Source organism: Procambarus clarkii, chromosome 26, assembly GCF_040958095.1.
Source record: "Procambarus clarkii isolate CNS0578487 chromosome 26, FALCON_Pclarkii_2.0, whole genome shotgun sequence".
NCBI classification, from domain to species: domain Eukaryota; kingdom Metazoa; phylum Arthropoda; class Malacostraca; order Decapoda; family Cambaridae; genus Procambarus; species Procambarus clarkii.
The window spans coordinates 4,662,882-4,690,721 of record NC_091175.1 but is presented as its reverse complement, the minus strand read 5'-3'; the positions used below and the strand labels follow the sequence as shown (position 1 = coordinate 4,690,721).

At 37.8% G+C, this 27,840-nt stretch overlaps 4 protein-coding genes and 1 long non-coding RNA gene across 6 annotated transcripts; 1 reads left to right on the top strand and 4 right to left on the bottom strand.

Annotated features, from left to right (window-relative positions):
- Positions 1-508: 508 nt before the first annotated feature.
- LOC123756672 (uncharacterized) lies at positions 509-4,006 on the top strand. Its single transcript, XR_006772663.2, has 3 exons — positions 509-1,475; positions 1,586-1,730; positions 3,866-4,006. It is a non-coding gene; the product is annotated as an uncharacterized lncRNA (long non-coding RNA).
- A 768-nt stretch (positions 4,007-4,774) lies between these two features.
- On the bottom strand, positions 4,775-7,051 carry LOC138368985 (spore coat protein YeeK-like). 2 transcript variants are annotated; one of them, XM_069331728.1, is made up of 4 exons: positions 6,915-7,051; positions 6,582-6,810; positions 6,273-6,326; positions 4,775-5,711 (listed from the first exon to the last, which is right to left on the bottom strand). In XM_069331728.1, the coding sequence occupies exons 1-4, from the start codon at positions 6,915-6,917 to the stop codon at positions 5,692-5,694; spliced, it is 306 nt and encodes a 101-aa protein (XP_069187829.1). In that variant the 5' UTR covers positions 6,918-7,051; the 3' UTR covers positions 4,775-5,691. The 2 variants fall into 2 exon arrangements, with proteins under 2 accessions (XP_069187829.1, XP_069187828.1); XM_069331727.1 differs by lacking the exon at positions 6,915-7,051 and having other exon boundaries at positions 6,582-6,907.
- A 3,671-nt stretch (positions 7,052-10,722) lies between these two features.
- LOC138368741 (glycine-rich protein-like) lies at positions 10,723-11,876 on the bottom strand. The gene is made up of 5 exons (XM_069331461.1): positions 11,753-11,876; positions 11,491-11,647; positions 11,332-11,373; positions 11,127-11,231; positions 10,723-11,012 (listed from the first exon to the last, which is right to left on the bottom strand). The coding sequence occupies exons 1-5, from the start codon at positions 11,855-11,857 to the stop codon at positions 10,999-11,001; spliced, it is 423 nt and encodes a 140-aa protein (XP_069187562.1). The 5' UTR covers positions 11,858-11,876; the 3' UTR covers positions 10,723-10,998.
- Positions 11,877-18,418: 6,542 nt separating this feature from the next.
- Positions 18,419-19,517, bottom strand: LOC123757002 (uncharacterized). Its single transcript, XM_045740406.1, has 5 exons — positions 19,493-19,517; positions 19,164-19,383; positions 19,011-19,052; positions 18,664-18,810; positions 18,419-18,561 (listed from the first exon to the last, which is right to left on the bottom strand). The coding sequence occupies exons 1-5, from the start codon at positions 19,493-19,495 to the stop codon at positions 18,548-18,550; spliced, it is 426 nt and encodes a 141-aa protein (XP_045596362.1). The 5' UTR covers positions 19,496-19,517; the 3' UTR covers positions 18,419-18,547.
- Positions 19,518-23,710: 4,193 nt separating this feature from the next.
- Positions 23,711-25,091, bottom strand: LOC123756604 (eggshell protein 1). The gene is made up of 5 exons (XM_045739834.2): positions 24,972-25,091; positions 24,345-24,558; positions 24,192-24,233; positions 23,924-24,076; positions 23,711-23,818 (listed from the first exon to the last, which is right to left on the bottom strand). The coding sequence occupies exons 1-5, from the start codon at positions 24,972-24,974 to the stop codon at positions 23,805-23,807; spliced, it is 426 nt and encodes a 141-aa protein (XP_045595790.2). The 5' UTR covers positions 24,975-25,091; the 3' UTR covers positions 23,711-23,804.
- Between the last annotated feature and the right edge of the window lie 2,749 nt (positions 25,092-27,840).

Here is a 27,840-nt window from a genome sequence, read left to right as displayed (position 1 = left end):
CAGTAATTCGACCTTGGGGGGCGGGGGCCCTTGTATAAGACTAACATATATATATATATATATATATATATATATATATATATATATATATATATATATATATATATATATATATATATATATATATATATATATATATATATATGTGTGTGTATATCACGAAAATAAACACGTGATTAAGAATGTGACAATGTCAGACCACGGAGGAAAAATGAAACAGGAAATTTCCTTAAGTACTTTCGTATATTAAATACATCTTCAGAAGGTCACCTTCTGAAGATGTATTTAATATACGAAAGTACTTAAGGAAATTTCCTGTTTCATTTTTCCTCCGTGGTCTGACATTGTCATATATATATATATATATATATATATATATATATATATATATATATATATATATATATATATATATATATATATATATATATATATATATATATATATGTATATATATATATATATATATATATATATATACACAATGGCTGCCAGTCCCCTGACTCAATAAATTATTTTTACATTGATTTAAATAAAAATCATAATACTAATTTCACCACTTCATTCAGGCATATAAACACGTATTCAGGGAAATGCAATTTCATATACAATTTGTTTAGGTAAATTAATGAAAGCGCTCAACCAATATTACTAAATAGTTAACAATTTTGAAATTCCGAATAATATCTTTATAATAATTTCTTCGTTAAACATAATCACACAGGGAATTATTTTGGATATTTAGTTAATACTTATGTAAAGTATTGGGTATTTATGTTTAACAAACAAGGTCATTCCCTCTGCCAGTTTGGGCGAGCCAATCCGTGCGGCCTCAAAACTTTGGACAAATCGAGACAAACCTTGATTATAGGTATGGCGACATTCTACGCACTCGGACCTGACACCTTTGACGCACTCAGACCTGACACCCTCGACGGACTCAGACCTGACACCCTCGACGTATTCAGACCTGACACCATTTCGACGCACTCAGATCTGACACCCTCGACGTACTCCGACCTGACACCTCCAACGCACTCAGACCTGACACCCTCAACGCACTCAGACCTGACACCCTCGACGAACTCAGACCTGACAATCTCGGCGCACTCAGACCTGACACCTATGACGCACTCAAACCTGACAAACTCGACGTACTCAGACCTGACATCCCGAGACGTTCTCAAACCTGTCACTTTCGACACACTCAGACCTGACACTCTCGACGTACTCAGACCTGACACTCTAGGCGTATTCAGACCAGATACCCCTCGACTCATTCAGACCTGACACCTACGACGCACTAGGACAAAGAACTACATCAAGGACAAGCCCACTCGATTTTCCATTTTTTCCTGAACCTAATTCCAGGTGATTTGGTCAGTGTTATGAAGGACACTGCGTGAGTGGGGGCTTATAAATACCAGGGTCGTACATCCTTGGGCATCAGAACCTCGACACTGGCGAGAAGAATGGTTGGTCCTGCTTACTGAATATCTGTGATCTAAATATCGTTCAAAACTGCCTTAGTGTTTGAGTATTAAATAACCAAAGTGGAAAATATTGATATACTGTCTCCTTCCAGCAGCGTGTGTTTGTCTTGCTGGTTGTGGTGCTGATGGTGGCGGCGGCTGTGGTGTTGGGGGTCGACCCAGAGCACCACAGAGATGAGAGGGCTCTTAAGCTCCTCAAGTTCGTCAAGGGACTCAAAGCTGGGACCCTGGGGCTAGGTGAGTATTTTGGAAGATGGAGCACTAACGTGGAGGAAAATGTGGGGGGACTTTGTTAATGTGAGTCTGTGTGTCTACCCTTATACCGGTATGTCTTTCCGGCGATGTTATTCTCTCAGTATGTTTGTCTGTTTCTGCCTGAATGTCTGACATTCTGTTAGTCTGTCGGTCTGTCTTTTTATCGTTCCTTTTGACTTTTTATCGTTTTTTTGTAGTTTTTGTCGTTCTGTCTGTCTGTCTGTCTATCTATATGTCTGTCTGTCTGTCTGTCTCCCCCTCTCTCTCTCTCTCTCTTTATCTCTCTCTCTCACTCAGCAAGAACACTTGCTCTCCATAAGACAACACACAACTTATCAGATGTCAGTAACATCGTTACTGACGATGTCTTATTTGTCAGAAAAGTGGGTAACGTCAGTAACTTCGTTACTAACACCTTCACGACATACATCGCAGGTACTGTGACAAACTCGTGTCGTCTCCTTGCGATATTAAGAGTGACAGTGAGTAAAAACGTACCTAACAGGTTCATGCGGTGAGTGCTTGGTCACTCATGACGCCTCCTGTGCTTGGCCTAGAAGACCGTCTTGGCCTCCACTCTGACCTTCTGAAACTTTATTTTTTGCATGGCATTTGCGTTCAGTTTTTGTCTTCTTATGGCCGGGGTTTTCTCACGCTCCATTATCAGTAGTTTGTACTTTAAACCTCCTGAACCCAGATGGTGTTTCGCTACAACATCTTGGCATGCGTCAGGGTCTTACACTGAATTTTAAATTAAAATAAGGTCATTGATGTATAAATATACATAAAGGGATGAGTTAGCTTTTGCTAGTCTCACCCCGTTTAATACATCGTGTTCATAAATACACACACATCGCAAACAACATATTATTGGACATTCTGGTTGATAAATATATACATTTCTTCCTGTACACATGCCAAATGTGTACAGAAAGAAATGTGGACGTTTATGTACACAGACGTACACACAACTATTTTTATGGCTAAGTACATAGAAATAAGAATCATTCAAGATGCTACAAATAAACATTCTGATAATTCAACAAATGGTTACAATCGTTGTGCAAAATTATTATATCTCGCCAGAATATCATCAGCCTTTCCATTGTAAGCTACTTCCATCCAGGCTATTTGTTCAGGAACTGTCCTATTCTCAGTATTTCTATATTCATTATTCAGAGGGCAATCAAGAATATAATGAGTGAGAGTGTGAGGCCTTAACACACCACATTGTTTACACTTGGTTTCATTATCATTGACTCCTGTTCCTTATTGCCATTAATATTTGTACCCAAGTCTGAGCCTCATGTGTATTGAGTCATTCCAAGCATTTCTCCTTTTACGTTAAGTGAAATGGGTGTCTTGATTCACGTGTGGTGTTGCATGGTCTGACCTCCCTCGTACATGATACCTCTCTTCGCCACCTCTGCCTGAATATTTCCTACTTTGCTTCTTATTTGTCTCTGGTCAAAACACATTCAATGTCAACTTATGGTCTTGATGTGGCGCGGTTGGCCAGCTCATTCACCACTTCGTTCGACACATTCCAACATGAGATGGAATCTACAAGAATTTCAGTTCTGACCTTTAGGCTAAATCTCATTTATCTTTTTCTTTTAGTCCTCAACAATGTACATGATGATTGAATTTTGTATGATTAATGGAGAGTATCGTTGTACGTTGCTGAGGTGTTCTAGCTACCTCTTCCTTGTGTCTGTCTCTTTATCTCTTCTTGTTATTACTTCATGTGTTATTGAACCATTGTATTTTACAAAACAAATACCCTGTCATTATCGTGGACATAATGGCTCTAGATGGCTCCATTTGCTAAATCTAGTCTTTCCCAGTTTTGTGGATTACTTTTGTCATTTTTATTTGCATCGTACCCTCCTTTTCTCAAACTTCCTCAAGAACATATTTCATGTATCATAAACAAATACGACTGTGAATAGATTATTTTTGTAATCCATTTATTAATTTAAAGCATTTATCTAGTCTTATCTCACATTAAGATTGAATAATAATATTCTGCTTGGCAATTACTTGTGATTTTACAATTATTATTTTATCTTCAGTGTGCAATAAAATACAGCTAATTAAATACTTTTCCTTTTCAGTCAAAATAGGATGATGGAGCAAATGATCCTTGGTGGCACCGTTACACTGTCTTTCATCTATAATCCCCTTGACGTCAGAATTACCTTGAATATGTTCCTGATTGCTGTGTTTTATTTACAATAAACAGAACCATATTTTTATCTAATGTATATAATATATTCCTATAGTTATAAATTTATTGAATATAGTAAACATGCAAAGGAAAGTAAATTCTGTGATATTCAAACAGAATGCAAAGAGTAACAGTCAATCAAACAAAATCAGATCCAAGCACTGTGAAGAGCTCACTACCTAGAGGATCGGTTAGTGCGTCACTGCTTCTTGTCATTCTCTAATCAGTTGTGGAGGAAACACAAGTCACTGCTTCGTGTCCTCCTTTGCAGACGATTAAAAAATCATGAAAAATAACTTCAATGAAAGACAAGTAAAAGTGAGAGTACGCTTTTGATAAATACAACCTCATATATGCATAGCATCTCGCAGATGAAAGCTTTTGATAACTTGATATTGAAGTCATTATAAGAATATGCTACAATATGTTGAGTGTGTGAGACAACAGTCCGCCAGGGGGGGTTTAGCAAGTCCGTGATCCACATCGAGCATAATTTTTTGTGTCATGAGTCTAATATCTGAAGTGTTGTCAAGTTTGTTTTTGTTTTTCATAATTTAAAGCTTGTCTTGAAACTTGATCTCGCTGCGTTGTTTAATATAACTGTTTTTATATTTAATAAATTATGTTTTATTAACTAATCGCGATTTGTTTTAACATTTTACATCATTTTCCAGATTGTGAACTGTGGTTTTCACTGTTTCTCATGCAACATGAGATGTACTGATATTCATAATTAATAGATTTAAAGTGTTTAACAGATCTTTCTTTCGCTATAAAGGGATAAATAAAAAAAGTATATATGAATTATTTATTTCTTATTATAACTGCTCCTATAATATGATTGAAAGATCAAGATACAATATCTGGACACAAGCTGAGAGCGAGAAAACCACCTTTGCTTTATTAGGAAGCTTATATCTGTAAACTATCAACAATATCTAGCCTCAGAAATCTATAATTTGTATGCAGTTAAATGCTGAAATTGTAGCAGTCTGAGGCTAGGTAATAATGATATAATTACCAGGAAATGCGAAGTCTGAACGCGACAAATATATGCAGGTCATAATAAGTATGACTTTACAGCCCAAAAAAGAATGCATTACAATAATACGTCAAATTAGACGCTGTGATTTAGTTGTAAAAGCGGTAACAATTGAACATTTAATATTAGTCATCAGCTATATCTTGCACTATATCTAAAAGGGGCGTAATACTTTTTAGATTATGCAGTTCAATTGTAAACGCCATAATATAGATTGAATATAAAATCACCTGAAAGTCGTTAGTGGCGGATGACAAAGCTAATCTTATGAATAACAATTCTCACATCTGAAGAAAGATTGAGAAATAATAATTTACATTCTCAAGAAAGGCGAAGATTTAAGGGTGACAAGAATGAAGTGTACAAGTGGATGAAATTCTATACAAACACAATACAATAACTGTAACTTCCATAACTTTAGACTTAGGAAAGACCTGGGTAAATATTGATTTCGGTATAGGACTGCGTGATTTGTGCAAGAAATTATCGTGTAACATAATACATGCGGGATAACATGATTGTTTCAAGTGCAGGCTAGACATATATATATAAATGAGTTTTAGTGGATATAAATTGGAGCTGCCTCCTATTGGACACTAGGCTTCCTGCATTGTTCTAAATTATGTTGTAATGTCCTTCATTATATTTATGATGTAGTACAGATGAACCGGTCACCACCCGTAGCCATAACCTGAAATAGACACAAGTTGTTTACATCAAGGTATGTAAATATTTACAAAGTATGAAAAACATATAAGTATATGTACATCAAGTTAAAAATATCTGCAAAATTTACTACAAAATATATTATGATGCTTTTGCAATCGAAATATTTTGAATGAACAGAAAATATATTATATTTACAAAGCTAGGATACATCGAGTTGTTAAGCCTAAGACTGCTCATCAAGTATATTAAAAGATCGAATCAATATTGTTATTTTCAGAGATCGATTTACATCGTAACCTGCATAAAGTATGCTGTATATATCGGTTAATACTTCATGTTATTAGCTGCAGCCTGAGGTAAAGAATGATATGTGGTCGTTAACATCATTCGATCGTGTATGTCGTGTGTTGGTGTATGTCAGTGTTGGAGTATGTCAGTGTTGGTGTATGTCGTGTGTTGGTGTACGTCAGTGTTGGTGTTTGTCGTGTGTTGGTGTATGTCAGTGTTGGTGTATGTCAGTGTTGGTGTATGTAACTGAGCCAGCCAGCCAGAGGAGTGCAGATGACGGAGGGTGAGGCCTCACCGTAGCGGCGCCGCAGGACCCTGGTGAGACCCGAGTATACACCTCCGTACCCACCTGTGAAGAAAGCATTCCTTAGACCCAATACAGACAAGAGATATAATATACTTACTAGTCCATACAGACAAGAGGCTTATTATACTCACTAGTCAATACAGATAAGAGGCATGATATACTCACTAGTCAATACAAACAAGAGGCATAATATACTCACTAGTCAATACAGACAAGAGGCATAATATACTCACTAGTCAATACAGACAAGAGGCATAATATACTCACTAGTCAACAAACTGTGTAGAGAATATTTACCAAATCCACCATGCCCGTGGTGTCCACCATGTCCCTGGTATCTACCATGGCCACGGTATCGACCATAACCATACACAGGGTAGCCTCCATAACCATATATAGGGTAACCTCCATTGTCATAATATCCACGGAAGCCTCCATAGACACCATATCCTCGCGAGCCACCATAGATCTTGCCAGCGTTAGCAGCGGCAGCAACAAACACCAAGATCACAATCAATAAAATGCGCTGAAACAAAACGCAGAACATCGCGTTATCTTACCAAGCATGCTGAGCTGTTGTCTGGAGTCTACATCAAGCACTGAAATGTTCACATACCGACCTTTCCTTACCATTGTGTTGGTGTGAGGAGGACTGAGTGCGAGGCCTGGAGGGCGTCCTGGACCTTATATACGAGAAGGTCATCCTCCACTGCCCTCCCTGACCGTGTGCATCTCAAGGCACTGGTTGGCCTTGAAGGGAAAAAATAGTGTCGTATTTTTACCATTTATAATCCTCAGACAAGAACATCAGACACGAATTGAAATCCAACTCGTGAAAACCCAGTGTAATAAATCTTCCCATCTCGGAAATCCTGGGGAAAAGTCTTGGCGTAAATTCTTGTTCGGATTCGGTATTTAACTATTAAAGAATGGCAAGAAAGAGAGCACAGGTGATAATGATATACATAATGGTTGTATAAAGGTCAGTCACGTATCTTCTCGAGTGATATGGAGGGGAGTGCGATGAAGCGTCGACTGATGATGTTCGTCCTTCGTTGTCGAAGATGATCAGGACTTCAATATACGGGTTGATGTCATTTCAAGTTCAAGTATGTTTATTGAAACAAGAAAAAATACATCTCAAAGGGATAGAGTAGCTCAGGCTATTTCTTAGTTTAGACTTAGGCTAGTTACTTGCGCTTAAATTGCACTACGGGTACACCATAGCCCGTGCTACTAGGAACTTTTTGTTCCCAGTAGCTTAGTCTAACACAACAATCAATCAGTTCGTGAGGGTAGGAACTGGACATGTCGAGTGTTGCATTCTTTTTGGTGAATGTTGAAGATGATTAAAGTAAGGAAGAGTTGCGCAAATCGTTAGCCTCACTCTCTCGTCCCGGCCAATCTGGTTCTAGCGGCAAGACAATTCGAGACGGCAGGAGATAGATTAGGATTCAGTGGATGGCCAGCAGTGTCCTGTGTGTCTCACTGTGCTCTAGTTGCGCTCCACAACACTTTGCTGGTCCGCCTTCCTGCCCGCTGAACCATTCTGGTGGTTTCCTCCGCGCAGTTTCCCGGCTGCAGTCTTCTCAAGCATAGGTAGATAAGCCGTACTACGCCGAGCGTTTCAAATCTTCGCTTACCCTCACCTGGGTTTGCCCGCCAGTCGAAGCGCCTGCTATCGCTGTATCGGCTTGACATCTGCGAGGCACTACACATCAAGAAGTCAACACCAGCAATCAACAGCCAATTAATGCACAACTATATTCTACCCACTTCAAGACTCCGTTCCAATATAGCAGCATCAAGAAATATGGGCCAATAGGCCCTCTGCAGTTACTTCCATTCTTACCTTCAATTTACCCAATTAATACCCATTGTTTCGAGTTCTGTCTTGTGTTGAAAGTTTTGTTCACCTCATCCAAAACTGTTGTAACATATCACCTCACCCAATATGCGGGTATAAAATAAACTGAAAGCTGTTTAAATCATAGCATAGTAAGAACTCTGTTTAGTGTTTGCAGGTTATAGTTGTGTGTGTGTAAACTAAAAGTCTTTGAAAATGTAATAAGTTATTACGAAACGCGTTCAAGTGTCGCATCAGACTAGAAATAAAAATGAATTTTGGAGAATTGATTTTTCAATTACCATCAACAGTGAAAAGAAACATAAGAAATATTGAGAAAATTCGTGTAAGAATTATTAATCTTACTTTTTCGGTCATATTTAATAATATATATATATTATTAATATATTATTATATATATATATATATATATATATATATATATATATATATATATATATATATATATATATATATATATATATATATATATATATATATATATATATATATATATATATATATATGCGAACAAGCCTGAATATATATATATATATATATATATATATATATATATATATATATATATATATATATATATATACATAACTGTAACCTGAAAACACTAAACAGAGTTTTACTTATGCCTAAACTAAACACCTTGTCTTATATACTCGCATTTGGGTGAGGTGATATGTTGCAACAGTTTTGGATGAGGTGAATAAACTTTTGACCAACACAAGACAGAACACGGTGCAATGGGTATTAATTGGATAAATGAGAGGGAAGAATGGAAGTAACTGCAAAGGGCCTATTGGCCCATACTTCCTCTTGATGCTTCTCTATTGGTACGGACTCTTGAAGTGGGTAGAATTCTATTCGTTTCGGGATTGTTCAACATGAACAAGTTGCAGGTCTTCTTGCATATAATTCGATCTTTTGATTGCTGTGAGCTGGGGTAAAGATTTTATCAATAATGTCTTTTAGTTCTCTCATCTGTTTTGTAAGCTGTGGAAAAGAAGTTCCAGTAGAATAGTTTAAATTGTGGTACAGATACTGCAGTGTAAGCTATTTCTTCAAAAGTGGCATGGCAGTTCACCTTGAATTTAATAATGTCTTCAACATATCTGTTACAGTACCCATTATAGACTAGGCCCTGACTTCCATATGAAGCTGACAACAAACTTTTGTATCTATAAGCACACTTACCACTTGCATTAAGGCACATTCCTAGGTTGGTTCTTGTAATGTTTATTGGAGTGTCGAAGCCGGTATACCTTACACTACACTACACTACACTACACTACACTACACTACACAGAAATCACAATAGCGTGATGCATCAAATGAACAAATCCACAAGCTTGACAAATCCGGCATACCTTCCTGAGACGGTTACATTTAAGAAAGGCATCTTAGCGTCGCACTCCATCTCGTAAGTAAAAATGATCCTGGTTCATCGCTCAGAGGCTTCCTTAAGCTGTATCAAACTTTCATTGTCAAGAAACTGCACAAATGCCATCGACTTGCCTTCAATAGGCATCAGTTAATTCACCTGAACTGTATGGGTCTCGAACCGTGGACCCCACGCATGTGAGGCCGTGGCACTATCAACTCGGCTATGAATAGTCTTAATAAGAAAATCTTCCAGAAGCAGCTGTCAAACTGGAATTTTCAACTTTCCCTGACTACTACTGAAGCCCAGAGGAATTACTGACCCACGCCCATGTCATATAAATTGTCATCCACACTTCCGTGGAAATAAGCATTGATTCACCTGGACTGTATGGGGCTCGAACCGTGGACACAACGCGTGCGAGGCCGTATCTCTTTCAACTCGCGAAGTACACTCGCGGGGTCCCCGGTTCGAGACCCATACAGTCCAGGTGAATTAAAGTTTATTTCCACTTTATGGCAAAGGTGGATGGCAATTTAATATGCGTCAGGTTTCGGGTCCATGTCAACAGACGTTCTGTTCAATATTACACAAGTAAAAACTCGCTCTTAAGTGAGGTCATCAGGAATCAAGAAAAGTGCCGCTTTTTTGTACATGTTTCGAGTAGTTTTCAAAGTATTCATTCTGGGAATTCAAGTGTAATATAAATTGAATCCCGATAAATTGTGCTCATCATCCCATAGTCTCATCCACGGCCACGTGGGTGAACAGCGACCCAACATAGAGACACGATCTCATACCCGGTGTCTGAAACCATCGCAACAAGTCGAGAAATTGCGGTATAGATTCAATAGTGAGAGTGCGAGGCATTTATGGAGTCACCACAGAATATGTATGACAAGAAGAGTACCTCGCTTATTGGTGTGTATAAACTGAGAGTTTGCTTTAGTTCAGGACTAAAATATACCTGCTGGCTGGCTGATATGTTATTGTGGTGGCAATATTAACCCTTCAGAGGTTGTTTGACCGTCAGCCCAACACGAAACAAACCAATTTAAATGATTACGTGGTAAGATCCTGGGTATTGGATAGTTCCTTGGATATTAAGTTCCTGGTAGAAACCACAGTAAAAACTAAGTTACCGCCAGAAGTTTTATTTATCAATATCGGCAATTACAATTAAATCAGACAAAATCACTCATCATAATTTTTATTCCATATATTATAATATTCTGTAAATATGTGACACTACCATGAAAATATTTGACATTATTCTGAAAATATTTTACACTACTCTGGAAATAAATTAAGATAAAAACTGCAATTTTACATTTAAGATAAACAAGAAAAGATTGCGACTGGGGAACACCGTACGGGTCCTTGCCTGGGCATCGGGAAGCTTGAGCAAGGATAAGTTTGGGCAGGTGTCGTCAGGACCAAGCAACACCTGGGGCAAGGAAACAGCTGCCGCCTCACTTGCCGTAGCCTGAAATTATGGAATATGTTCTGTCATAAATTATCACCATCAATCACATCCATATAATTAAGCTAAATAAAATATAAAATACATATAATGAATATGCACATAAACGGCACTAACCCAGATGTCCAAATCCACCAACTCCTAGACCGCCAAAACCGCCGTGGCCGCCATATCCTCCATATCCTCCATATCCTCCCACTCCGCCATATCCACCTTGGCTTCCTACAAACCACGAGAGAGTATAAAACAACAAGTACTTAAAGACAGGCAAAGATATGACGAGCTTCACAACACAACGAGAGCACGCTGCCGACCAACTCACCGAAGCCCTTGCTGAGTACGATAGTATGTCCTCCATAGCCACCTGTACAATGAAAAGTGCGAAGTTAATGCATTGGAGATGAATTTGGTAACATAAATATCTATATAAATATGTCTTTTGAAAATATGTATATATTAAGTCCCAGAAATTCTTACTCACCATATCCTCCACCATAGCCGCCATAGCCACCAAACCCACCCAGGCCTCCATATCCAAGGCCCCCATACCCACCAAGACCCCCGTAGCCACCAATGAGTCCACCGTGGCAATCTACACCAGTCATCGCGGCCACCACAACCATCACCCAAAGGAAGCGCTAGAAGAAGAAAAAATTCCTTTACCAATCTCGCAAGAAACAACCAAGTCTCCGAATTGTATTGATTACACCATATATTTGTTAAGCCTTTTAGCGAGTGCTTACCATAATTGTGTAAGTTGTGAGGGTGCGGGTGGTAGCGAGAGTGATGGCGAGAGCAGGCGTCGAGGGCCTTATAAAGACACAGACGCGGCGCCTCCTGCCCTCCATGACCTTCAACACATTGCCTTCTGTGTGATATGTGAACCGAAAACAAAAGAGAATGAATAACATGCAGAGCGAAATGAGAAATATTATGACGGTTGTCGGTGCATGAAGGACAACACAGCGGGGTTATCCCGTTATGGATGTTTATAACAATGGTGATCTCTTTGGTGGATTCACTCGAATTTTCCATTAATAACGCGATGCTATGAAGCCTGAATACAAAAATCACTAAATATGTTCCATTAACAAGCATTATCATATTTAATTTGGTGCTGTTTACTTTTGAACCTTACAAATGGGAATAGTTACAAACAGTTTCATAAAATATTGACAAACAATAAGACACCATCAATGTTCATAAAATATTGACAAGGATTAAGTCCTCATCAAAGTTGATAAAATAATGACAAAGAACATTTATTACAAATAATGTACATAAATTAACTCAGAGTAATGTGTCCTCGTAGGGACAAATCATTCTTAACTCTGAAAGTTTTCAGTTAATACAAAATGCTAATTTTCAACAATTTCTTAATAATAAACTTTATCCTATTTAACACCAAACATTAATATTTTCAAATTCAAAATCATTAATAGCTTTTCAACCCAAGAAAATATATATATGTATAGCTTGTCTTTAAATTTGTCTTTGTGGTTGACAAAAAAGCAACGGTCTCGCTTCATGCAGGTTTGCGTTCAATCCCTGACCGTCCAAGTGATTGGGCGCCATTCCTGTCCTCCCCCCCCCCCGTCCCATCCCTAATCCTTATCCAAACCCCTTCCAAGTGCTATATAGTCGTAATGGCTTGGTGCTTTCCACTGATAGTTTCCTTCCCTCACCCCCAACAACATAAAGCCAATTCTGTTAAATGTAACTAACTATGACCTACCCAGCCAATCTTTGACGATACTAAAATTTCGAAGTTTGCTGACGGTGTAATACGTGTGACGACTTTTATACCTGAAGATGTACAGAGTTCATTGGAACAACATAGGAACAACAAGCATACATAACACATCAAATGGAGAATAATCAACCGAGACAAAAACTTTCATCATTGGATGTTGTCCAAGCACACGTGAAGACGAAAGAGGGATAACCATCTGAGGAAACCACATAGCCATTCTCAGTCAAATTTATCATCTTTATGTATGACCCACCGAGACAACCAGACTCTTCTCGTCATATAAGATAACATTCATATCTAGCCAAAGCGCACTTAAGGTAACTATTCAGAATTAATTTATTAATTTACAACTCATGTAAAGTTACACCTCTAAATGGCGGCAAGACCTCTCAGAGTTTCTTTACATTCCAAACTGCATTCACCACACAAACCAACATGGTAATCCTGCTAAAACTACAATGTGTATCCAATCGTTTTGAGGCAGATTCCATCTTCACTGGGGGACAGAGTGAACAAGGCACACCTTCACTAGACTCTCGAAGCCGACCCTTTTAAAGAAAGACTTAAGTCTTCTCTTCAGAAGGCAATTACAAAAAATTCTCGGGAGGTACACATCCTTCTCCGGATCCCGAAAACCGTCAATACATCTCAGAGTCAGAACACACACATTCTCACGCGAAAATTCCCGAGATCGGCTATCCTCAGCAACCTTCGGGAAAACCCTGAAAACCGGGAGCTGCCACATTTTGTACACTTAACTTAAAAAAATACCCATCGGAAACACGTGCGATGGCTGGTCAACATCACCGGCCAACATTAACTGTCAACATCACCGGCCATCCTCATTACAAGGCAGCCAAAAATTGGGCATCCGTACACAAGGGACATAAGCAATACCACAAGCCAAAAGAACATTCAGTGGTCAGTGCAGTCTGTTAATGAATGAAAGGTCCCAGGTTCGGTCCCAGCACAAGACGGATACGTTATTGCATCGTTTCCTTTCACCTGATGCATTTCTTCCTCAAGCATTATCCCAGAGACAGGCAATTAAAAAAAAAAGTGAGTTGCATCCAGGGGAATGTCAGTCGTTGGCCCAGCGCCCTCAACCTGTTCTCAACCTGCCTCATACCATCTTTTTCAACCACGTTCTCACCTGTGGACCCCTTCAATCCTCCTTTCAACTGAGAGTAGCCATTGTTGCGCCATATACCAACATTCATACATAACAAGTCCTGCACTGTTATTCTCAGTTAAAACTTCATGTAAGTGATGTCAGGATCGCGACATTCAGTTTAACACGTATGTGTTGACTATCATTAAATGTTGATTGTGTATGTAATTATTATAGTGTAATGTAATGACTATTTGTAATGCCATGATCCCCTTGAAATTCTTCTATGTATTCCAAGGGGTCCATAGAAGAATATCAATTCTTCTTGATGAAGGATGTTGATGAAGAATATAAATTATTATTCTTGATCTTCTTGATGAGGAAAATCTTCTTGATAAAGAATATCAATTATTCTTCTTGATGAAGAATATCAATTATTCTTCTTGATGAAGAATATCAATTATTCTTCTTGATGAAGAATATCAATTATTCTTCTTGATGAAGAATATCAATTCTTCTTCTTGATGAAGAATGTCAATTATTCTTCTTGATGAAGAATGTCAATTATTCTTCTTGATGAAGAATATCAATGGACTCCAAAGGGTTTATGGACCCCTTGGTGTCCCTTAACCCCTTAGTGACCATTGTCCATTGACCCCTGGTTGGAAACCATTGGTCTAGGAAACCTCGATAAGCCTGACAACCTGTCTCGTCTCCGTCAATGGGACACCCAACCAATCAGGAACACGCATCACGGCTCACTAACAAGCTGGTCCCCATGTCATTCTTTTTTATCCATCTTGATCCTTTATCCTAAGTCATTATTTTTATCCTGCCACAGCTGCTTAACAATTACTGTTTACATATGGGGCTGCAATCCGCTCTCGCACAAGACAGCACATATATGATTTATTGCTTAAAGTTACTATTTTGCTTATAAATAAGTACATATGTGACATATTGCAAGCCATATTTTTTTCAAGGCACTAACTTTTCCTCACAGTTTTATTAAGCAACAGAGATTTTATTCAAAATTTGACAATATTCTGAGTTACTTTACGATTTATTTAAATATTTTAGTTTTGTTTTATTATTTTTATAAAACTGTAATATCAATATGAAGATAGGTTCAGTACTAATTGTAAAATTTTAACATACTAAGAAGGTTAGGTTAGGTTGTGGTTTTCTATTCAGCATTTCAAGGTAAACTCAAATATTCACAATAAATTAGTATGTCGCATATGCACTTATTCATAAACAAGATATTGACTATGAGCAAGTGCGAGAATGAGTTGGGGGGGCTGATGTAGCTTTAGTCAAGTGTTGCTTCGCTTGCTTCGTACTCTCCAGACTTGATGCTTTAAGATCGAATTCACAGTAAATTCATTCCATTTTCTCTGATAAGTTACGGGAGGGTTAACTCTTATATTTCTATCACCCACACCAAATAGTTCATTGTGTCGGGGGACATAAATCCAGAGTGTATTCATATACGTTAGGCTTTTATACTGAGGCAATACGTCCTTATTTTTATATTAAAATTTCTTCTCGTTTGCTTATTTATTTTATTGAATCAACGGTTAAATTGTACATTAATATATTAGCTGTCACTAACCCCTTCACGTAAGCCAGCACCACAACGCTATAAGCTTCATCCCAAACAGTGCCTCTGGCGCTTTATCCATTAAGTAAAGTGTTGCTGGTTACTACAAGGGTGTCCGTCATCATCCATCCTGCAGGCAACGTGCCACTGTTGATCCTTGATCCCGGCCTTGTGACGTGAGCAACACTCAGGCCTCGTCGCTGCCAACACTCAGGCCTCGTCGCTGCCAACACTCTGGCCTCATCGCTGCCAACACTCTGGTCTCGTCGCTGCCAACACTCTGGCCTCGTCGCTGCCAACACTCAGGCCTCGTCGCTGCCAACACTCAGGCCTCGTCGCTGCCAACACTCAGGCCTCGTCGCTGCCAACACTCAGGCCTCTTCGCTGCCAACACTCAGGCCTCGTCGCTGCCAACACTCAGGCCTCGTCGCTGCCAACACTCTGGCCTCGTCGCTGCCAACACACAGGCCCCGCCCATTAAGCTCTTGCAAGCTCCGCCCATGATTCTCTTGCAAGCTCAACAGTAGATTGGGAAAATTACATTCAACAATCTTTTATAAAATTTAAACTCTTTCCTGAAGATTACAAACCGACTTTTACATCTTATTGAATTGATTTAACTAATGGCAGATGAATTTTATGTTGGCACATGTAAAGTAACGCATAATGGAAACAAGAATTAAAAGATCTGCTCGTGGACAGCAATACAGAGTTGATGACTGTAAAAAGAGAAGACCTGGGAATAAATGAAGACATTTATTTGTATTTTATTTTGTAGAAAACGAGAAAGTGCGAAGCCATTACGACTATATAGCACTTTGAATGATGAGCATATGGATTTGGGATTGGACAGAGGAAAGGAATGGTGCCCAACAACTTGGACGGTCTGGGACTGAACGCCGTCCTCTAAGAAGCGAGACCATTGCTCTACCGTCGCCCCCTTAGCTCTCCCTCCTTGTGTGCCTAATGCACCCCTTAGCTCTCCCTCCTTGTGTGGCTTGTTCACCCCTTTGGGTCTCCTTCATTGTGTGTAACTGCTAAAATGGTTTCCTTTTCCACAATGACGTCAGCTTTCGTGAAGAAAGTTACCTCGTGAGAGATTATTAATGTTTTTCTAGCTGGTGCGTGTTATACTGTGGAGCTGTGAACGGTTGGGTGCCTGGCCTTATACATCACATTAAGCATTTCCGATTTCTCTTCCCTTCATCTCGTGTCTCGGACCGTTGACCCACTTCCGTTCCCACGCTTAGGAAGCAATCTCCGCTGTCAACGTTGCAGTGCGTAGTGGAGGTGTAGATTCCTACCCGGGACGCTGATTTTATGTTGAGTTCTAGGCGATTGTGATCTTCCAGGTGGGTCTTGCTCCTCTGTGCAGTAGCTCTGGTGTGGTGTGGCCTTGAATCTCTGTTGGTCCCGGAAACCTGGATGTGGTAAATCTTTAATTTTATTTAGTAGTTTATTGTTTTGATAACTAGCAATTTTTATTGAGGGTTAATGCTTCTTCATTGGTTCTACATGACTTTTATTCTCTGGACTACTTTGTAAAGACATGTGTCATCATAATTAACGTTTAGTTAGTGAACTGTTCGACTTGTTTCTTCTCTCGCTTCCCTTACTCACATTTTCACGTGTATTTTGTGACTATTCTGCGATATATTCGATCCGCTTCTGCGCTTTCAGCAGTTAAAATTTACAGAGATTGTCTGCTTGTCTGCAGTAGGCATGTTGATCCATTATATACCTATAAATTATTGCAACACGGCCAATTCGGTTCTCGAGTAGGGAGAAAAATATGAAACAAGAGAAACAAAAGTTAGAGAGGATTTCCTTAATATTTTGACCAACATTAAAGTATAAAAGAAGTATTCTCGTAAGTATGTATTAGAGTACATACAGCACTTGACCGTCAATCATGCGCCAATCATATATATATATATATATATATATATATATATATATATATATATATATATATATATATATATATATATATATATATATACACATATATATATATATATATATATATATATATATATATATATATATATATATATATATATATATATATATATATATATATATATATATATATATATATATATATATATAATAAATATATATCATTTAGCATTCAGAAGATAATTATTAGGAGAAAGCGCCAAGCCATTACGACTTGGAATCAGGATAAGGATTTGGAAAAATTTAACATTCAGATTTTTTTTAAATAAATATATAATTGAAACAGAGAAATATTTCTTTGGCCAGTAAGTATAACATTAGTGCTGGGCATCAAGTGGTTTTGAATTATTGTGCTTTTTAATTATATTATTCTTAAATGAAGACTAAACCCACACACCAGAAGATAAGGATACGTCGACGTTTCGGTCCGAACTGGACCACTATGAAGTCGATTGGAATAATGGTCCAAGACGGACAGACCTGATAATGGTCCAGTACGGACCGAAACGTCGACGTATCCTCATCTTCTGGTGTGTGGGTTTAGTCTTCATTTAAGAATAATATAATTAAAAAGCACAATAATTCAAAACCACTTGATGCCCAGCACTAATGTTATACTTACTGGCCAAAGAAATATTTCTCTGTTTCAATTATATATTTATTAAAAAAAAAATGTGAATGTTAAATTTTCCCAAATCCTTATCCTGATTCCAAGTCGTAATGGCTTGGCGCTTTCTCCTAATAATTATATTCTGAATGCTAAATGATATATTTTAATTAAGGTTAATAAAGATATAACATATGAAATAAGAGATGGTCTCTTGTGTATATATTTCTAAATATTTTCTAAAAGAATAGCATTGACTTGTTTAATTCCAGTACAGATTACTAGTAGTGCCTGAATGCTTATGATAGCTGTTCTTGCAACTTTTTTATATGCCCAAAAATTATTCTTAAAGGGAGTAAATAAAACAATGAAAGCGTATATGCATAAGTTTTTTATACAATTTTAAGATAATCGTATGCCAGTAGTGATGACGAAGTCTTTGGTTCTTGCTCTCGCGTGCAGCTGGCTCACATCAGGATGAGGTACGGCTACTCCACTCACCCTACTTACCGTAGCCTGGAATTATGAAATTTGTATTACAGTTTGTGATTTAACCCACAGACTAGGCCAAGACTATTCTAACTATAGCACAGCAGAAAGCAAGTGGTAATCACTTACCACCGAGTCCAGCCAGGCCAGCTCCAAGTCCTCCCAGGCCTGCTTTAAGGCCTCCTAACCCAGCGTGTCCGCCCTGGTCAAATTTTTTTATTCCGCCAAGTCCAAATCCACCATGTCCAACCTTGCCTCCGAATGCTCCGTGACTTCCTGCAAGCAATCAGCTGAATCGTTAGAACCACTAGTAACACTCGAGTGTGCGTGTGTGCGTGTGTGTGTGTGTGTGTGTGTGTGTGTGTGTGTGTGTGTGTGTGTGTGTGTGTGTGTGTGTGTGTGTGTGTGTGTGTGTGTGTGTGTGTGTGTGTGTTATCATCAACTTTGAACAAAACAAACAAAAACTGTAGCCTCACCATAGCTCTTGCTCAGCACAAACGTGTGTCCTCCTTCCGCTCCTGAGGAATGAAAACAAATATATGTTTTTTGTTTTGTCCATACACAGCTTTGAACAAAATAATGAAATAATATTATATAAAGGAATTAATGACCGAAGAGTTGATACTTACCATATCCTCCACTGTGTCCTCCACCATAGCCGCCGTAGCCACCAAAACCGCCCAAGCCACCGCCATATCCACCTAAGCCACCACCATATCCACCAAAGCCACCACCATATCCGCCAATCCCACCAAGGCCATGACCGAGGCCTAGACCATGACCACCATAACTACCAATCAGTCCTCCATAACAAACGCCAACCACAAAGGCTAGCACCATCAGGCAACGCTGAAAAAAAGTACTTCGTTAGAGCAATATAATCAAGATGTTACAAAATGTAAGATCAATAAGATGTTACAGGTTAAGAAATTGTCTTTCATTAAGAATTTGCTCTTACCATGATTGGCGGAGTCGTGTGTTTGAGATGTGAGGGAAGGCAGTGTGTTGAGGATCTTATATAGGACTGCTGGGTTCACCCGCCCGGTGTAGCCTTCAGGACGAGGACCTCCACGCCCTGGGTGTGGCTGGAGACAATAACACAACAGCTGTATTACAAAGGAAAATTGTCGATGTTATGAGTATTCATGCCATGAAGGTCAACTCGCCTGGGTCATTGTATTGCCGACTCTGTGGCAGAGAGAGATCAGATGGAGAGCAACAATTTGTAGAATTTTTTTTTGTCTTGGTAAGATTCTTGACTGAAAATAATAAATAATGCAAAGGTATCAAATAAAGTTATTTATACTGTTAGTGAAATATTTGAAATAAAATTTACAAGAACTTTTCATCACATTGTGATATGTTAGGAAATTAATTTGTCTTTGGTTCTTCTAAAGTTATTTGAAATATTATTTTTATTCTGATTTTTATAAAGGTTTTATAAAGTTGCTTTTAAAATATATATATATATATATATATATATATATATATATATATATATATATATATATATATATATATATATATATATATATATAAAGTAGAAAAAAATATACTTACAAAACTACAAAATATCAAGACAAATGGTTTTGATTGCAGGTTGACTTAATACCGATTTTCAGTAGTTACACAAAAGCTGTATATGGCTAATGTTTGTTGCTGAATTTCTTTTCATTTTGCAAAATAACTTTAAACAAATTAACATTTTTTTATGAGTCATCGTGTGCATTTGAATATAGTGAAACTATTGACACAAGCCACGTAAATATCGGAATTACTACTACTAATAATAATATATAAAAAAGATGTAAGGTCAGCTTGTCAGCAAAATGTCTCGCTGCTGTTATTAAGAGTATTAGACTAAAAAGACAATGGAAAATTTGTGTTCATAAAATCTGCTAACGGGGCAGACCAACTGAATCTAGCCCTATCATCTCCAGTCCTAATATAAATAGTGACTTTCATATTTGGAATCATATTTTATGTTTACCCGTGAACTTGACCAATGACATGTTATTTTGGAAACTGAAGAATGATTTCCATCGTTCTATTAAAGCTATTTTTTATGATCAAGGACTTCTTTAGGCATAGTGTTCATTTTCATTTCTAAGATGTCGTGACTACTGACAATAATAATTACTTATTCTTTCCATATCTGCAGATATAACACTATAGCTTGAATTGTCCCTCAAGGCCATTTGTGATGACCATAATCACATTTTTCACCTTAACAGTGACCAAAACAGCGTCTGACAAGAAACGATGCCATCCAATTCATACGATTGTCGAAAAATGTAAACTAAAAATTCTAAGGCATTCATAAGAAACTAAAATTTGTAATATCAATTCTGATTTAAACAAACCACTGTTTGACATTGGTGACAAAGTGTCCCGAGATGATAGCCTCAACGTCCTTGGTTGATCGCTCCAGGCTCAGCCAGCGGCCAGTCCTTCAGGAGCGTCACTCGTATTTTGGGCGTGGCCGAGACCATTATCTTCAGAGTAGCGGCATCTGTCTGTGACGAGAGTGACGCGAGGGACATCTAACACTAAACTGGTAAATATTTGCTTGAAGAAATTATAAATATAAATTCATTGAAGTTATTGACTAAAATATGAGTAATTTTTTGTTCAGGATCTCAAAACTTAGGCAAGCTTCTCAGATCATCTGAGAAGGAAGGAAAATATTCTCAGGATATTGGGTTATTAACTAGCAGAGTGAGCTGGAAGCTATATTTTTGTCAGGTAAACAGGATATTCCATAACGAGTTCGGTTTGTGGGTCTGTTTATATATATATATATATATATATATATATATATATATATATATATATATATATATATATATATATATATATATATATATATATATATATATAAAGAAATAGTTTATTACATCATACACGGTAGAGAAAACAGCTGGGAAACTAAGGAAATAAAGCTGCCGAAAAAACATTAATGTCCACTTCAATTTCAGGTATGTATATTGAGACAATAATATATATATATATATATATATATATATATATATATATATATATATATATATAATGTATATATATATATATATATATATATATATATAAATATATATATATATATATATATATATATATATATATATATATATATATATATATATATATATATATATATATATATATATATATATATATGCACACACACATTTGAGGGGAAGGCAAGAGATGGTAGCGAGTTTTGGAGAGTGGTAGGATAAAAGAGTAATGGGAAAAATGGGAAAATGAGGGGGGGAAGTTAGTGAAGGGTAAGGGAAGAGGGAGATGCAGGGAGAGGGTTGGGAGGTGTCCCTTGGGGGGGGGGGAAGAGCGAGCTTCCCTTGACTCCGTTCACTAGTGACTGACTCCTACGGTGGGCACACATACTGTCAGACAGATTCATATTGATTGATAAATTACCGCTCCTTTAGAAGCCAACAAAATTGTAATTTGATCTATCTCTATTTTAGTTATAAATGCCTCATATTATAACTAATCCGTAAGTTAATGATAAAGACAAACATAAATGTAATCACTGTAAGTTAATGAAGGAAAACAGTCTCACAACTTTCTTTCTGCTTTTCTTTAAATAAGTTTAAAGATATTAGTGCTCTTTAACTTTCCACTGACAAAATTATTGGTTAGTTTGCTGTAGCTTATTTGCTTGTATTGATGTTCATGTTGAATAATTTAGTGTAGCGTGTTTGTATTAATGTTCTTGTTGAATATTTTAGTGTAGTCTGTTTGTACTGATATTGCTGTGGAATAATTTACTGCAGCGTACTTGCATTGATATTTTATGAATAATTTACTGTAGCAGATTTGTACTGATGTACTTGTTGAATCATGTATTGTAGCCTTCTTGTATTGATGTAACTGTTGAGTAATTTACAAGTTTATTTGTTCCGATGTTCTTAATGTATAATTTTGCTTGAATTAAGGTTACTGATGTATAATTTATTTGCATTGATGCTCTTAATGTATATTAAGACACTGCTATATATAATATATATATATAGCAGTGTTTCTAAAGGAGAAATGCAGAGAAGCAATTTGAGTAGAGGAAGTACTCACTGCTAACAGTAGACACGCAATGCTAGTGGAGAGAGAAAAATGCTAGTAGGGAACCTACGCACGACTAGTAGAAGAAAGCGCACGACTAGTGGAGATGGGAATTGCAGTTAGCAGATGAAGGACTCGCGACTAGCAGATGAAGGACTCGCGACTTGTAGAGGGACTCGTGACTGGTGGAAATAGTAACTCGTTGTGGCTAGTTTAAATACACTGACTTGAACATACATTCTTAGACTAGTGTTTTTCTTCAGAGTTAATTGAATCGTTTAAATTGTTAAGAAGTGAATAGTAAGTTATCGTTTTGCTGATCAATAACTTTAACGGGAATAATTTACTATGACGCTAATTATTGAATTATATCATTATTTTCCCCAGATGTTGATGAATGATTTGAATCATCTGGAAATACATCCGCTCAGCTCATAAGTGAGAAGTCCTGGGTTCGAACCCTGAGCACCACCTTCTTTGTCCACCTCTCTCTGTACATTCAGCAGTGTCCCTCACTTGGTTGTGAGATGATTAGTGGATTGTATTCCAATCAAAAGTAGTCTGAATAACCTATCTAATAAAGGCAAAAAAAAAAATGGTAAAGCTAAAATGGATTTAGTTTTTAAATATTTTATTTTCCAATTAAACTAGATTGTCCTCGTAAATTTCACAATCAATTGTGTTCTTATCACCTGTTATGGCTTCTTCTTCTCAAGAATGAGGTTTGTGATTGAAATTTATATTTCTTGTATAAATTTTTTGTTGTGGAATTCTCTCTGATGTTTATAATGGACTTGTGAAATTTATATTTCTTGTATTATATCTTGGATGATGGGAAACAACGTCTCAAACTCATTTGTTATCACCCAAAATTTATGGGCCTTTGTATATCTTTTTTTTTACTTTAGAGAAAAAATACTTTTTTATATATATTTAAAAATATATATATACATGCAAATATTTTATAGATATAGGCAAAATCTGTATTGGTCCTTACTTTTAGCAAAAGCCTTTAGGACTATTCTTCCTCAGCTTCTCTGATCCTTTGTTTCTCAAGCAAAAAGGGACAAAAAATAATGACAATGAATCGATATGGTCACTTTTCAAATGCTTTATTACAGTATAGTGTATTGTATAGTATTGAATAGTATGGTGCTGGTCGTAGCCTGGACGAGGTCGCTCCATCACCTCTACTTCCCGAAGCCTGAAATTGTGAAATATGGGAGTTACTGTATGTTCGAGTTTTAATACACATTCTTGTTCAGTTCATTTCCAATATAACATTTATAAAAAACTAAAAGGCACGCACCACCATATTTTCCAAAGCCACTGCCGAGTCCGCCTCCCAGGCCAAGTCCTCCAAGTCCTCCTCCGTGGCCAAATTTACCGAATCCACCTTTGCCAAATCCTCCGGCTCCTCCGTGGCCAAATTTACCCCCATGGCCGAATCCTCCGAAACTTCCTATAAGTAATATAGATGAAGCATGAGAACCACTGGGCAAGACGCCTTTTATATAGGTATAGGCAAATGACTCTTCAAACGCTGTATAACAAGTAAATAAGTGTTGGTTCCTTACCGTGGCTCTTGCTCAGCACAAATGTGTGTCCTCCCTGGCCTCCTGTGGAGTGATAAAATAGTTATTACTACTCTGTTCACACACTCTTAAGTATACTCTATACTGAGAGATTATTATGTTCAGGAAAATATTGGCAAATTACGTTATGCTTACCATATCCTCCGCCGTATCCTCCTCCATAACCACCGTAGCCACCAAGACCGCCCAAGCCACCACCATATCCGCCCAAACCACCGCCATATCCGCCTAAGCCGCCACCATATTTGCCAAGACCACCATGTCCACCAAGTCCACCAAGACCACCAAGAAATCCACCGTAGCAAACACCAGCCATCATGGCCAGCACCGCCGTCAGTGTCAGGAAACGCTGGAAACAATTATGGAAAACATTCAGCCTTCCCTTCTGGTGTGAGTACAAAACCTCGTTAATTACATTAATACAAAATTACATTTACAACTTTTGTATTTAATGGTGCTAAATAATAAACCTTAAGTTTATTTTAAAAAATAATTAATTTAAGAAATAATTATTCAATTATCGCTTAACCAAATTATTTCTACCCAAATCTAGGTTGATGTTCAACACTCATCTGATAAAATGCCCAAAAGCACTTAAAAAGTCTGTAAACTTGTCTTTAGCACTGTTTTACACAAAAAATGGAATTCATTAATAAATAAATTACTAATAAGTCGTATGAACTGACCGCAGTATACACAAATGATATATGATTCAATACTATAACGTTGCAGAGAAGCCATTGTGTGAGTGTTATCTCTTACCATGGTGGCTGCGGGAGTAGCTGTTGTGTGAGCACCGGAACAGTTGTGATGGCGAAGGAGGGCGTTCAGGACGTTATATAGGACAGGAGCGTCCTGCAGGCCACGGTAACCTTCGGGACGTGGACCTCGCCCCCCATGCCTTTGGTTGACTCAGTAGCAAAAGCGATATGTAACGTGTGAGGGGAAATGGGAAATATCCTGAGTGTTCACTATGCATGAAGGCCACACAGAAGGGCCATCCTGATAACATGTAACAATGGACATCCGCACTATGTATCTTACGGCACACTTTGTATCTTGTGATGCTATGAACATATATAGGAAATTTAGCTTCGAGATAAAATAGTGAAGGTTTTCTGTATATCTTTTTAATCATCATTAGGAGTAATCAACTGCATACGTTTACCATATTTTAATTCGGTTTGCAAATAATTGTACGATAAGCTGTGCTGAAAAATACTGTAATCGATATATTTTGCACATGTTCAGTTGAAAATAATTTGTTACTTGAGATTTATTGTGCAAGTTAAACCAGAATAATGTCTAATCACGTTGCAAATACATACCTGGGAATGAAAGCAGACATTGATGCATGTTTATACTACATTATTTATGCATGCTAAGATCTACTTATCTACAGACAGATATAATATTTAATTGATGTTAAAGCCAATTATCTCCATTGATTGCATGTAGATTTGAGGATAATATGTATGCATTGTCTGTAATGCATGCGATAGTTTTCATTCAGTTTAATATAAAAACCTATTCAAATTTGTGAATATACCGCAAACCTAACGGAACAACTTAATTAAAAGTGAACCTGTTGAATGAATTATTTCTGAGCCGTGCCTACAGGATGAAAAATTTGAAAAAATTCACTAATTAGAGACATTATTTAAATGTTGACTAATTTAAACGCAAAAATGAGTTATAAATATCCACTCTGCCTATTAGTTAAAATGACCTTTACCAACTAAGCATAGTTGTACGGTTCTGGACAAGAAGACACAGCACATTAACATATCCCCGCATCCGGACAGTCTACCGTCTACCAGGCAGGATACATATAAAATCACCCTATGTGTGGCATATGCATTCTTATTGGGTGTTCTCATAGCCGCTTTTTAACTGCATATTGTTAAGGTAAACTAAATATTAATTTCTTACCACCGCGTCCCAACTGTGAAGACTCTGCGGTTAACCCACACAGCATTAAACTAGGGGTCTGCAAACCACGTACCGCGGGATACATCCGGTCCACCACAAGATTGTATCCGGCTCGCAGCAACTTGAACTAAAAATTAAGTAATTATTTCCCACTTTTTCTCAACCATGCATTCGGGCAGTTGACCCGCCCAGGTCCTGTCCGCTAAGCTCCTTCCCATATAACACCAAGCCAGTGTTATCTGTCGGGCGAGCATGTCGAGGGCCAAGTAGGCCGGGCGAACATGTCGACTGCCAAGCAGGCCGGGCGACCATGTTGAGGGTCAAAGCAGGCCGGGCGAGCATGTCGAGGGCCAAGCAAGCCGGGCGAGCATGTTGAGGGCCAAGCAGGCCTGTCGAGGGCCAAGCAGGCCGGGCGAGCATGTCGAGGGTCAAGCAGGCCGGGCTACCATGTTGAGGGCCAAGCAGATCTAGTGAGCATGTCGAGGGCCAAGCAGGCCGGGCTACTATGTTGAGGGCGAAGTAGGCCTGGCGACCATGATGAGTGCCAAGCAGTCCGGAGACATTAACACAGGTGTTCTAATGTTCATGTCATTAACCCCTGCCGGCAGTTCAGTTATTAGATTGGAAATGCATGAATTATAATTATCAATTCCATTATACACATGTAAGAATTAATGTTGACTTACTATTCTCATACTTGTGTAATGGGCTTGTGGTACTATTACCTCCACCACACCCTAACCTATAACGTCGCTGGCCGAACTAAAGGCAGGTACTTAACGTTTTGTGAGTTGGAGAACCAATATTAGTCTCAGCAGCGTGGGTCAGAATATTAAATATGCATTGTAAACCACCGTTTGGGTGTTGTCAGAGCGGACGTAACATAGTACATGTGCCGGCCAGGAGGCCAGGACGTGTCTTTACTGGCGGACCATCCTCCCTCCTCTCCACCTTGTTGATCACTGCGAGAACTAAACAGTTATCGAAGAGTGGTCAATAAGTTTTAATTAATTGGTAAATCGAATTATTATTATTAACTCGATGTATCTTTAAAGGATTGGATTTAATCTTCAACTGTAAGCTTAACAACGAGACATATTTAGAACAATTTCAGATTCTTATTTGCATTGTGGTTGAGTGTAAGCAACTGACAAAATCTAGAATTGCGCCATCCCAGTATAACATATAGTTATAAAGTTTTCATTATAATAACAAAGGACCTAATAGTAATTACAAAATAAATTTATAATTTTTAGATTTAATCAGAGGGCGAATCCTCACAACATTTAAGTAGAGGACGAATGCTGAGTTATTATTTAAGGTTACACTCTATTTAATATAAAATGTGGGAAGTTATTTCCAACACATTTTCTAACATAGAAAATTCGATTTTTTTCTCATTGATGCATCACATTAATGTCATTTCTTTGTGCATTTTGAAGAGAAGCTTTGGAGGCAGAATTCCTAGACTACAAATCCAGAGTACATGGAGGCATTGTGTGAAACACTGATTAGGCTTCAGTGGAAGCCTCAAGAACCCAAGAGGATTCAGTTGAATTCCAGGTTTCAATTCTTTTTACCATGTCGTGGTGTAGTTGTCAAAGGCGTTTGCTTGGGAATACTAAGAGCATTGGTTCGAATTCTCCTCTCGGCTCCTGCTGATTATACAATTGATATATTACGTTGAGGTTCTTTCTTT

Excerpts from the sequence above, each read along its gene's own strand:
- LOC138368985 (XM_069331727.1), bottom strand. The coding sequence starts at position 6,831 with ATGTTCTGCGTTTTGTTTCAGCGCATTTTATTGATTGTGATCTTGGTG. Across the intron at positions 6,327-6,581 it reads CCACGGGCATGGTGGATTTG|GTGGGTACGGAGGTGTATAC; the intron begins GTAAATATTCTC and ends CTTTCTTCACAG. Across the intron at positions 5,712-6,272 it reads GGTCCTGCGGCGCCGCTACG|GTTATGGCTACGGGTGGTGA; the intron begins GTGAGGCCTCAC and ends TGTCTATTTCAG.
- LOC138368741 (XM_069331461.1), bottom strand. The coding sequence starts at position 11,857 with ATGGAGGGCAGGAGGCGCCGCGTCTGTGTCTTTATAAGGCCCTCGACG. Across the intron at positions 11,374-11,490 it reads CGGCTATGGTGGAGGATATG|GTGGCTATGGAGGACATACT; the intron begins GTGAGTAAGAAT and ends TTCATTGTACAG. Across the intron at positions 11,232-11,331 it reads CGTACTCAGCAAGGGCTTCG|GAAGCCAAGGTGGATATGGC; the intron begins GTGAGTTGGTCG and ends CGTGGTTTGTAG.
- LOC123757002 (XM_045740406.1), bottom strand. Across the intron at positions 19,053-19,163 it reads AGGACACAGTGGAGGATATG|GAGCGGAAGGAGGACACACG; the intron begins GTAAGTATCAAC and ends TTCATTCCTCAG. Across the intron at positions 18,811-19,010 it reads TGTGCTGAGCAAGAGCTATG|GAAGTCACGGAGCATTCGGA; the intron begins GTGAGGCTACAG and ends GATTGCTTGCAG.
- LOC123756604 (XM_045739834.2), bottom strand. Across the intron at positions 24,234-24,344 it reads AGGATACGGCGGAGGATATG|GAGGCCAGGGAGGACACACA; the intron begins GTAAGCATAACG and ends ATCACTCCACAG. Across the intron at positions 24,077-24,191 it reads TGTGCTGAGCAAGAGCCACG|GAAGTTTCGGAGGATTCGGC; the intron begins GTAAGGAACCAA and ends TATTACTTATAG.